Here is a 12117-nt window from a genome sequence, read left to right on the forward strand (position 1 = left end):
CAACCATGGTACCTTCCTGGTTTGACTGCCAAAGCTAGGAGGGAGATTTAATGCCTTGTAGGAGTTCTGCTTCTCTTAATGCGCTTCCCCTACTTAGATAAGATTAATTGGTTAATTTTCACGAAGGAAAAAATGTGCAAGTTCGATGGCCTCTTTTATATTTATTGTTTAGAATTCCTGGTTGTAAGTGTAATTTTTAATCCTCTTTTCATTCCGAAAGTCTCACTGAGTAAAATATGTCTATGTGTGTTCATAATGCAAGTCACATTCTTTCTCGCTACTTTTATATGATAGCTGTAATTATCACTGCTGAATGAATACTATATATAGGCTAAATGAATACAGGTGGGGTCCAGAGCCTGCCTTGCCCCACTTTCCCCATTGGGAGCAGTCCTACTGAGGACTAAGCAGGGAAGGGCTGGTTGCAAAAAAATAAGGTTCTGCTATGGCTGGCGGTAGGGACGCGGGTGGCGCTGTGGGTAAAACCCCAGTGCCTAGGACTTGCCGATCGTATGGTCGGCGGTTCAAATCCCCATGGCGGGGTGAGCTCCCATCTTTCGGTCCCAGCTCCTGCCCACCTAGCAGTTCGAAAGCACCCCTAAGTGCAAGTAGATAAATAGGTACTGCTTTATAGCGGGAAGGTAAACGGCGTTTCCGTGTGCGGCTCTGGCTCGCCAGAGCAGCTTCGTCACGCTGGCCACGTGACCCGGAAGTGTCTTCGGACAGCGCTGGCTCCCGGCCTCTTAAGTGAGATTAGCGCACAACCCTAGAGTCGGTCACGACTGGCCCGTACGGGCAGGGGTACCTTTACCTTTTTATGGCTGGCGGTGCCATCCCCAAAGAGGCTGACACAAAAGGGACACTCAGTCAGGATATTGATATAGGATGTTGTAAGCCAGGTGGGAAACAGTTCTCTAACCCTCACTCATGGTGACAGCCTGATATGTTGGGAATCTGAGGTGAGAGAGACACGTAGTGGATGTTTTCCCCAGTTCCAGTCACCACACAGAGGCATCTTAAGGTCCAAAATAGTTTACTGCTGGCTGCAGAAGATAAGGCTTCAGTAATACAATTCCAGACAGTGATATGTGCATACAGCTTGTAGGCTTTGTAGCTACAGATACAGATATATACAAGTACAAAGTGTATCTGTTGTTCCAGCACTTCAAGACATAACACACATGCATAACACTCATGCTTCCAGTCAGACTCACCCACTTCACAAGACTGACTCCAACACTGTAGCACAAGACCCCAGACCCACTGATGTGCCTCGATCACTTAGATAAGGGGCACTGGACTGTTGCCATAGCAACTGGCTTGGCTAACCATGCACCTGTTGGCTTACCTTATTGATGGGGTGATTTGTTCTCATGAAGGAAATTAACCTCTTCCACCATGTCCAGTTCCTCCAACAGGGTAGAGGGTCAGTTTGGTTTGGTGGGATTCTCCCTTGAGTGATAGACAAAGGGAGAACTGTTGAAGTGGACTTATTGTTTTCCTCATGACTGTGTGGGATGTGCCCACTACTGGGATTTAGTTTATTATCTGTGGCCCCATTCTTCTAGTTTTATGTGGTGATATTGAACGATTGTACTGAAATGTGTCTGGGTGGGCAGGTAGCAGGGAGGTGCAAAAATGCTACAGTGATCCAGAGCCCACAGGCACAACATTGTATGAAATTTGTATATGCTAATTTATATGCATATATGCATATCGAGAAACAATTACTAGAACTCTATTTTATGAAAGGCAAGCTAGTTAATTTTCTGTCCTAATCACCAGATAATATCTTCACATGTCGTCCAGATCTGTTCAATTAATTACCCCATTACCCACAATTAATTTTCTGTCCTGATCCTCCTCCAAAATCAAATTCTCTTCAGTTACCTCCATTTATCACATCATTATCCCTCTAAATTGAATGAAATACAGTTCAAAATAAGCAGGAGACACATCATGGTTCCCTTTGGGTGGTGGGAGGCGGATCTGTACTGAGGTGAGGTGGCTACTGCTGCTCGCCATAGCTGTCAAGTGTCCCTTATTTGAAGGGACAGTCCCTTATTCCAGCGCCATGTCCCGCTGCTGTCCCTTATTGATGAATGTCCCTTAAATGTCCCTTAAATGATGTCCCTTAAATTTCAAAGGAAGCAGCTCCTCTCCCTCCCTCCCTCCCTGCCGGCCAGGGAGGAGGAAGGCTCCAACTGTGTTGCTTGGCTGTGCTGCTCACCCAATAAGAAGTCTAAGAATGACTGGGGGGTGGAGCTTGCATGCCTTGTGTGTGGCTAGTTAATGCAAGCTGAGGGTGTTTTTGAATGCTGGACGCCATTTTGTTGCACGTGCTGCTGCAAACTTTGCAGTGCAAAGCCAGGCCGGGGGGCCATCTTAAGTTGAGGCTGCGTAGGCCTTGTGGTGCATGTGATTCAGATTCTATTCAGTTGAACCTCTGGTTACAAAGTTGGTTGGACAGTGTTCTCGACGCTACCAGCATGAGTTTGACCAGACTGCAGGAGGACAGGGAGACTGGAGTGGCTGGAACAGGTGAGGCTGCAGGTCCCTTATTTTGGCTGCTGGTCCCTTATTTTCAAGGCTGCTGGTCCCTTCTTTTCAAATCTGTAAGTTGACAGCTATGCTGCTCGCTCAGAATTTTTTAAACCTTGCTGAAGCCAAAAAGGCAAAGTGGCAGCTGGTCCACCATTGCTGCACCTCATGCGCTGTGATCCAAAACCACAAATGCTTCCGTTTCCTCACAGAACTCTAGTCCAATGGTTGCCATTCATTTGATTTTGAACTGATTTTAGAATGAATTGATTTTAGAATGCTGTAATACTTTACTGTTGTTAGCCTCTCTGAGCCTGGCTTCGGCTGGGGAGGGTGGGATATAAATAAATTATTATTATTATTATTATTATTATTATTATTATTATTATTATTACTACTACTACTATTTGCGTAAGAGTGGCTATAAAAAAGAAAGGAAAAGCTTGCATAAGGGAATAGGATGTGATTAACTTTTTAAGTTAGTGCCACTTGGAGTAAATGTAGCTGAATGAGGATTTGTATAGTCAGTGACCTTTTCCCTTTCTTTTTATCGTATCCTTTTGTTTTCAGAGCTGGATAACACCGAAAAGAATGAAAAGCTCAAACTGAGTATCCTTATAAGGCTTCCTGAGGTAACTGTGTGATTTATTTGTTTCGTATTAAATCTGTTTGTGGGGAACATGCGTGTTTATTGATGAAGTCAGCCGTACTACTTTTATTCCATTAAAAGGTTAACAATTTCCCAATTTGGGAAGTGGGGCTTAGAGGAGAGTGATCTGAATAACTATAAAATAGCCACTTGTAGAATGTGTGTCAAAAGCTTATCATGGCTTAAGGTTGGCTTAAGGTAATGAGAAAACAACATTGAGTCCTGGTAATTAGCTTTTAACAGGGGAAATGTTTTAAAATGGCATGGACTGAAAGCCAGGCAGTGTTGTCTCTGGCCATTGATTCACTTCTGCAGAGCCAGTGAGACAGGATATTCATTTGAACGTTCAGTCAAGCCAAGATTTAGTGTGGACAACCAAGGTGAGATTGTGACCACTTTGCTTCTCTCCAGCGACTGCCCTGAGCTCAGCCATCAGTCAGCTTTGTAGCTTTGTGTGCTGTCTGAACTTGGGCTTGTAGTTTTGCATTCCTTTCTATAGGCTGCCATGTCTATTTCAAGAAACAAGAAGGGCTAATTGAGCTTGCTTACAGAAAGGGGTTCTTTATTGGGCTGCATGGCAAAAACAAAGCTGGTTCTGTCCTTGCTACATTTTGTTTTAGGGAGTGGAAGGAGTCCACTGAATGGCATTCCTTCAGGGGCTGCAGTGTTGCATCTTAAATCCTCATCAGCCTTAGGGTCAGAACTCTTCAATTACACTTTAATTTAGGTTTGGAGCCAGAACTAATATTACTTTGCCTCTTTTGTTGTATGTAGCTTATTAGGAACATTAATCTTTTGTCCCTTTTTGACACTTGTCTCTTGATTCAGTTGCCCTGATGATTTTATTGGTGAATTGGTAGGGAAGAAGCCGTTATATGAAAAGTAGCAAAAGCAGGATGCAGCTACCTGGCATTTAACAGGGCAGAGCTTTGTGGGATGGAAGCAGACCATTGCAGACCCTCTGCTAGGCTGCATTTGACCTTTTGGGCACTAGCTGAAGAATTCTGGAGTCTAAAGAATGCTGTTGACCACATTGTACAAGCAGGATTTTCACTATAGTGGAGAAAGCACGTCATTTGCTATTAGAGCTACATTTCTTGTAGCTTGATTCAACTGGTTCGTGTCCTACCCTCCCGATCAAGAAAAAACAAGCTTGCTGCATTTTCCATCTCCATCTCCATCTCAGTGATCACGGGTAGGAGGAGGAGTTACGCTAAGACCAGACCATGTCATTACAGAGGGGGCAGGTTTAGTCGTTGTCTGAGGACTATCCCTGCCTCCGGGTCTGGTCCTGTCCGGACGGATACTAGAATCAGCAAGGGATACCCACATGACCTGAAGATGCTGCTGTGCAATGCCAGGTCAATGATTCATAAGACCACTGCCATCCATGACTTGATCATGGATGGAGGACTTGACCTGGCATGTGTGACAGAGACTTGGTTGGATGAAGCAGATGGGCCTGTTCTTGCCGCTGCTTGTCCACCAGATTTCTCTTATGCACAGCAACACAGGTCATGTGGGCGGGGAGGGGGGGTTGCAGTGATTTTTAGGAAGACATTAGTTTGCACCAGGCGTCCTATTGGGAAGACCCAGTTTTCCGGGTGCATGTTCTGTAAGTTGGGCAATAGGGGCAGTACAGGATTCCTTTTGGTGTACCGACCTCCCCGCTGCACCAAGGATTCCCTGCCCGAGCTGCTTCAGGTTGTGGCGGATGTTCTCCTGGAGACACCAAGCTTGGTTGTCCTAGGGGATTTTAACATCCATGCCGACACAACCTTACAAGGGGCCGCTTGGGACTTTGTGGAAAGCATGGCCTCCATGGGGCTGTCCCTGAATAAGTCTGGCCCAATCCATAGCCGCGGACATAGAATCATAGAATCATAGAGTTGGAAGAGACCACAAGGGCCATCGAGTCCAACCCCCTGCCAAGCAGGAAACACCATCAGAGCACTCCTGACATATGGTTGTCAAGCCTCTGCTTAAAGACCTCCAAAGTAGGAGACTCCACCACACTCCTTGGCAGCAAATTCCACTGTCGAACAGCTCTTACTGTCAGGAAGTTCTTCCTAATGTTTAGGTGGAATCTTCTTTCTTGTAGTTTGGATCCATTGCTCCGTGTCCGCTTCTCCGGAGCAGCAGAAAACAACCTTTCTCCCTCCTCTATGTGACATCCTTTTATATATTTGAACATGGCTATCATATCACCCCTTAACCTCCTCTTCTCCAGGCTAAACATGCCCAGCTCCCTTAGCCGTTCCTCATAAGGCATCGTTTCCAGGCCTTTGACCATTTTGGTTGCCCTCCTCTGGACACGTTCCAGTTTGTCAGTGTCCTTCTTGAATTGTGGTGCCCAGAACTGGACACAGTACTCCAGGTGTGGTCTGACCAGAGCAGAATACAGTGGCACTATTACTTCCCTTGATCTAGATGCTATACTCGTATTGATGCAGCCCAGAATTGCATTGGCTTTTTTAGCTGCCGCGTCACACTGTTGGCTCATGTCAAGTTTGTGGTCAACCAAGACTCCTAGATCCTTTTCACATGTACTGCTCTCAAGCCAGGTGTCACCCATCTTGTATTTGTGCCTCTCATTTTTTTTGCCCAAGTGCAATACTTTACATTTCTCCCTGTTAAAATTCATCTTGTTTATTTTTGCCCAGTTCTCTAATCTGTCAAGGTCGTTTTGAAGTGTGATCCTGTCCTTTGGGGTGTTAGCCACCCCTCCCAGTTTGGTGTCATCTGCAAATTTGATCAGGATGCCCTTGAGTCCATCATCCAAGTCGTTGATAAAGATGTTGAATAAGACCGGGCCCAAGACAGAACCCTGTGGCACCCCACTAGTCACTCTTCTCCAGGATGAAGAGGAACCATTGATGAGCACCCTTTGGGTTCGGTCAGTCAGCCAGTTACAAATCCACTGAGTGGTAGCATAGTCAAGACCGCATTTTACCAGCTTCTTTACAAGAATATCATGGGGCACCTTGTCAAATGCCTTGCTGAAATCAAGGTAGGCTACATCCACTGCGTTCCCTTCATCTACCAGGCTTGTAATTCTGTCAAAAAACGAGATCAGGTTAGTCTGACATGACTTATTTTTCAGAAATCCATGCTGACTATTGGTGATCACAGCATTCCTTTCTAGGTGCTCACAGACTGTTTGCTTAATGATCTGCTCCAGAATCTTCCCTGCTATTGATGTCAGACTGACTGGGCGGTAATTATTTGGGTCCTCTCTTTTCCCCTTTTTGAAAATAGGGACAACATTTGCCCTCCTCCAGTCTGCCGGGACTTCGCCTGTTTTCCAGGAATTCTCAAAGATGACTGCCAGTGGTTCTGAGATCACATCTGCCAGTTCTTTTAATACTCTTGGATGCAGTTCATCTGGCCCTGGAGACTTGAATACATCTAAACTAGCCAAATATTCTTGTACTATCTCCTTAGTTATTCTGGGCTGTGTTTCCTTTGCTGAATCATTTGCTCCAAATTCTTCAGGTCGGGCATTGTTTTCTTTATCGGAGAAGACTGAGGCAAAGAAGGCATTGAGTAGTTCAGCCCTTTCTGTGTCCCCTGTTTGCATTTCACCATCTTCTCCTCTGAGTGATCCCATTGTTTCTTTGTTCTTCCTTTTGCTACGAACATACCCATAAAAGCCTTTTTTGTTGCTTTTAACCTCTCTAGCAAGCCTGAGTTCATTTTGTGCTTTAGCTTTTCTGACTTTGTGTCTACACGTGCTGGCTATTTGTTTGAATTCCTCTTTGGTGGTTTCCCCCCTTTTCCATTTTTTGTACACATCCTTTTTTAATCTTAATTCAGTTAAAAGTTCTTTAGATAGCCACCCTGGCTTCTTTAGGCACCTTCCATGTTTCCGTCTCATTGGTATTGCCTGACGTTGTGCTTTTAGTATCTCCCTCTTAACAAACTCCCAGCCATCATGAACTCCCTTTCCTTTTAGTATTGTTGTCCATGGGATCTCACCCAGCACTTCCCTAAGTTTTATGAAGTCGGCTTTCTTAAAGTCAAGAAATTGAGTCCTAGTATGCTTGGCTGCTCCTTTCCGCTGTATAGTAAACTTCAGAAGAGCATGATCACTCGCGCCTAATGATCCTTCCACTTCTACCCCACTAACCAGGTCATCAACATTGGTTAGGACCAGATCTAAAATGGCTGTTCCTCTTGTTGCTTCTCCCACTTTCTGGACAATGAAGTTGTCTGCAAGGCCAGTGAGGAATCTGTTTGACCTTATGCTCTTGGCTGAGTTTGACGTCCAACAAATATCCGGGTAATAATTGAAGTCCCCCATTACTACTATCTCCCTTCCTTTTGCATGCTTGGCCATCTGTTCCAGGAAGGCATCATCTATGTCCTCCGTTTGGCTTGGGGATCTATAGTAAACTCCCACAATGAGGTCTCTGTTATTCTTCTCTCCCTTAATTTTGACCCAAATGCTCTCACTTTGGCTTTGAGGATCTAAATCTTGGATCTCTTCACAGGTATACACATCCCTGACATATAACGCCACTCCTCCTCCTTTCTTGTCTGGTCTGTTTCTCTGAAATAGATTGTATTCCCCTTTATTACATTCCAATCGTGGGACTTATCCCACCAGTTTTCAGTGATGCCTATTATGTCATATTTAGTTTGCTGTACCAAGAGCTCAAGCTCATCTTGTTTATTTCCCATGCTTTGCGCATTAGTGTACAGACATTGAAGTCCATTAATCATTCCCCCGTGTCTCTTATTTAAGGATTTTTTCCTCCCTCCACTAGGTCCGCGTGCTGTTTGCTCCATTTGGTCTATGACATTTGGATGATCATCTTCATTAATTGATAGACTCCTACCTTCAGGAGCACTGTCTCCCTCCCCCACATTAGTCAGTTTAAAGCCCTCCTGATGAGGTTTCTGAGATTTTTGGCAAAAACATTTCTCCCAACCGTTGTGAGGTGCAGCCCATCACTTGCCAGAAGTCCATCTTCAAGAAACTGGAGTCCGTGATCTAAGAATCCAAACCGTTCCTGTTTACACCATTTGCGAAGCCAGCTGTTCACTTCCACTATTTTCCCCTCTCTCCCTGGGCCACGTCGTTCAACTGGGAGGACAGATGAGATGACAATTTGTGCATTTAGTTGCTTCAATTTCCTGCCGAGAGCCTCGTAGTCTCTTTTGATCTTCTGGAGGCTATTGCTTGCAGTGTCATTGGTTCCCACATGAACCAAGAGGAAGGGGTATTTGGACCTGGTGTTTACCTCTATGGATGTTGGTGATCTGACACTAAGTAAAAGCGAAACGAAAGAAGTGCCATGGTCAGATCACTTCCTGGTGCAACTGGACTTCTCTGCGACCCTTCCCCTCTGCAGGGAGGTGGGACCAATTCAGATGGTCCACCCCCGCCACTTAATGGATCCAAATGGTTTCCAGAGAGTGGTAGGGGATGCTTTATCCCATGTTGATGGCCTTTCAGCCGATTCCCTGGTGGCCCGCTGGAATGTGGAGTTAACCAGGGCTATTGACTGTTTGGCTCCGAAGCGCCCTCTCCAATTGCATGGAGCCTGGACAGCCCCGTGGTTTTCCCCGGAGCTGAGGGTGATGAAACAATCGTTGAAACGGCTAGAGCGCCGGTGGCGGAAAACTCATTCTGAATCAGACCGGACACGGGCTAGAGCTCAACGTCGAGCCTACCAAGTGGCGATAGCGACGGTGAAGAAGACTTTCTTCGCCGCCTCTATTGCATCTGCAGAAAACAGCAGCAGGAGACTTTTTCAGGTGGTTCACAATTTAGGGGAACCACCTGCGACATCTGGGCCCAGTACGGGCCACATGATCTCCTGCAATGATTTTGCAAAGTTTTTTGCAGATAAAATTGCTCAGATTCGGAAAGAAGTAGACTCCACCGTGGGAGGAGGGCCGGGGCGGGAGAGTGCTACAGTCCTGTCTAGTCAAGTTGCGTGGGATCAATTCCAACCTGTTACCTCTGAGGATGTGGACAGGCTGCTTGGATGAGTGAAGCCAACCACCTGTCTCCTTGATCCTTGCCCATCCTGGCTAATAAAAGCTAGCCGGGAAGGACTGGGCGATGGGCTTTGTGGGGTGGTGAATGCTTCCCTCCGTGAGGGAGCCTTCCCAGACCCGCTGAAAGAGGCAGTTATTAAACCACTTCTTAAAAAACCATCTTTAGATGCGGCCACGATGGCCAATTATCGCCCAGTCTCAAATCTTCCATTCTTGGGCAAGGTGATTGAACGAGTGGTTGCTGAACAACTCCAGGCACGCTTGGAAGAAGCGGACCATTTGGATCCCTTCCAGTCGGGATTCAGGCCTCATCACGGGACTGAAACTGCCTTGGTCGCACTGGTTGATGATCTCCGGTGGGCTAGGGACAAAGGTGAGAGCTGTTTCCTAGTTCTGCTGGATCTCTCAGCGGCGTTTGATATCATCGACCATAACATCCTTCTGGACCGTCTTGAGGGGCTGGGAGCTGGGGGCACTGTTATACGGTGGTTCCGCTCCTTCCTCCTGGGCCGTGTTCAGAAAGTGGTGGTGGGGGATGAGTGTTCAGACCCCTGGGCTCTCACTTGTGGGGTGCCTCAGGGTTCTGTCCTCTCCCCCATGCTTTTCAACATTTACATGCGGCCGCTGGGAGAGATCATCAGGAGGTTTGGGCTGGGTGTTCATCAGCATGAGGATGATACCCAGCTCTACCTCTCTTTTAAATCAGAACCAATGAAGGTCCTGTGTGAGTGTCTGGAGGCAGTTGGAGGATGGATGGCGGCTAACAGATTGAGGTTGAATCCTGACAAGACAGAAGTACTGTTTTTGGGGGACAGGAGGCGGGCAGGTGTGGAGGATTCCCTGGTCCTGAATGGGGTAACTGTGCCCCTAAAGGACCAGGTGCGCAGCCTGGGAGTCATTTTGGACTCACAGCTGTCCATGGAGGCACAGGTCAAATCTGTATCCAGGGCAGCTGTTTACCAGCTCCATCTGGTACGCAGGCTGAGACCCTATCTGCCTGCAGACTGTCTCGCCAGAGTGGTGCATGCTCTGGTTATCTCCCGCTTGGACTACTGCAATGTGCTCTATGTGGGGCTACCTTTGAAGGTGACCCGGAAACTACAACTAATCCAGAATGCTGCAGCTAGACTGGTGACTGGGAGCGGCCGCCGAGACCATATAACACCGGTCTTGAAAGACCTACATTGGCTCCCAGTACGTTTCCGAGCACAATTCAAAGTGTTGGTGCTGACCTTTAAAGCCCTAAACGGCCTCGGTTTAGTATATCTGAAGGAGCGTCTCCACCATCGTTCTGCCCGGACACTGAGGTCCAGCTCCGAGGGCCTTCTGGCGGTTCCCTCACTGCGAGAGGCCAAGTTACAGGGAACCAGGCAGAGGGCCTTCTCGGTAGTGGCGCCTGCCCTGTGGAATGCCCTCCCATCAGATGTCAAAGCGATAAACAACTACCTGACATTCAGAAGACATCTGAAGGCAGCCCTGTTCAGGGAAGTTTTTAATATGTGACATTTTAGTGTATTTTTCATCTTTGTTGGAAGCCGCCCAGAGTGGCTGGGGAAACTCAGCCAGATGGGCGGGGTACAAATAAATAATAATAATAATTATTATTATTATTATTATTATTATTATTATTATTATTATTATTCCATGTGACAGCCTTTTAGATATTTGAAGATGGCTATCATGAAGCCTACATCTGAAATTGTGGCTTGTGCTATTATTGTTTATTAATAATTATTATTTGGGCAGAATAAGGTTGCAGTCCTAACCCCAGTTACTTAGGAGTAAACAGCATTGAACTTGGTGTGACTCATATCTGAGTCGATGTGGTTTAGGACTGGACTGCAATGTAAATTAATCATCATCCAAAAAGGAACAGATCAATGCTGCTTTGTCCTTTCCTTATTTTATTTTGTCTTATAGGCAACTGGTCGTAAGGTTAGTCAACTCTGGAATCACCCTGTAAGCACCAACAGTATTGCAAGGAACTATGTTAAACTCTTGCTTGAGAAACTCAGCAATAAGCAGGTAAGCATTTTGGGATTAAACCTCAACTTGAAGTTGTTGTGATTCTTGTCCACATGGAAATTTGCAAACTTCCATTTGCTTGAGTGGAACACCAGATCCGAAGTTTGGAAGACAGGAGTGTCTGAGTCTAAATGGCGTAGCAGGAAAGCGGGGAAGAGAGATGAGGGGATCTGGATAAATTGAGTCTTAGAAGTTAAAGGGCTTTGCTGTTATTCCTAGTATTAATCCAATAATTAAAATGCATTTTCCTTCACAGTACAGTATGCTAGTTATGGAGAGTTTGTCACCTCAAATAGAGTTTCTTCCGCTTAACTACTTGGTCAATATGCTGGCAGAGGTGGAGAGTCAAGGTAATTATACTCCTGCAGTTTTCTACCCAAGTTCCTTGATTGTTTAAAAATGCATCTCATCTTGCTATTGCCATGTTGTTCTGAGGTTCACATGTACCTTGCTGGAATATAGAATTATTAAGCCCCAATTTGAAACTTCCTTAATGCTAATTAGTGGCAAAATTATCCTCCCCTCTCCTCCAAAAAAACACATTTTTATTGAATGTTGGTTACGTATAAATACACCGGAAAAGCAGGTAAGCAGCAAAGCAAAATTATTGTGGCACGCTTGTTAAACACTAAATTCATCAGTGTCTGGTGCACCTCACACATTTCAGATGAGGCACTGTGTCTGCTGACAAGCTCCTTCCAGATCACACTGGTTACTTACAGAACCTCACCTTCCTCTTTCGCGTCTGCTGCCGTGAGAAGCAACCATTGTGCGGCATGTGATGAGATTCCCATATGCCAGCCTGTGACATGAGTGGGTTTTTCTAGGAGTGCTAAAAAACAAATTGTGCTTTTTTCGCATTCGTATCCACCAGCGTTAACGATAAGCCTCTC

General features: G+C 45.9%; 1 protein-coding gene across 5 annotated transcripts in view; it reads left to right on the top strand.

The window, feature by feature from the left end:
• Positions 1-12117, top strand: part of GSAP (gamma-secretase activating protein) — a 63157-nt gene that overhangs the window by 50312 nt on the left and 728 nt on the right. For all 5 annotated transcript variants that reach the window (XM_082239578.1, XM_082239579.1, XM_082239581.1 and 2 more), the window contains 3 exons: positions 3112-3173; positions 11120-11224; positions 11481-11574. In XM_082239578.1, the coding sequence (XP_082095704.1) occupies positions 3112-3173; positions 11120-11224; positions 11481-11574 (261 nt within the window). The remainder of the gene's footprint in view (positions 1-3111; positions 3174-11119; positions 11225-11480; positions 11575-12117) is intronic.

This window comes from Podarcis vaucheri, assembly GCF_965113315.1.
Source record: "Podarcis vaucheri genome assembly, chromosome: 10".
In the NCBI taxonomy this organism is placed as follows: domain Eukaryota; kingdom Metazoa; phylum Chordata; class Lepidosauria; order Squamata; family Lacertidae; genus Podarcis; species Podarcis vaucheri.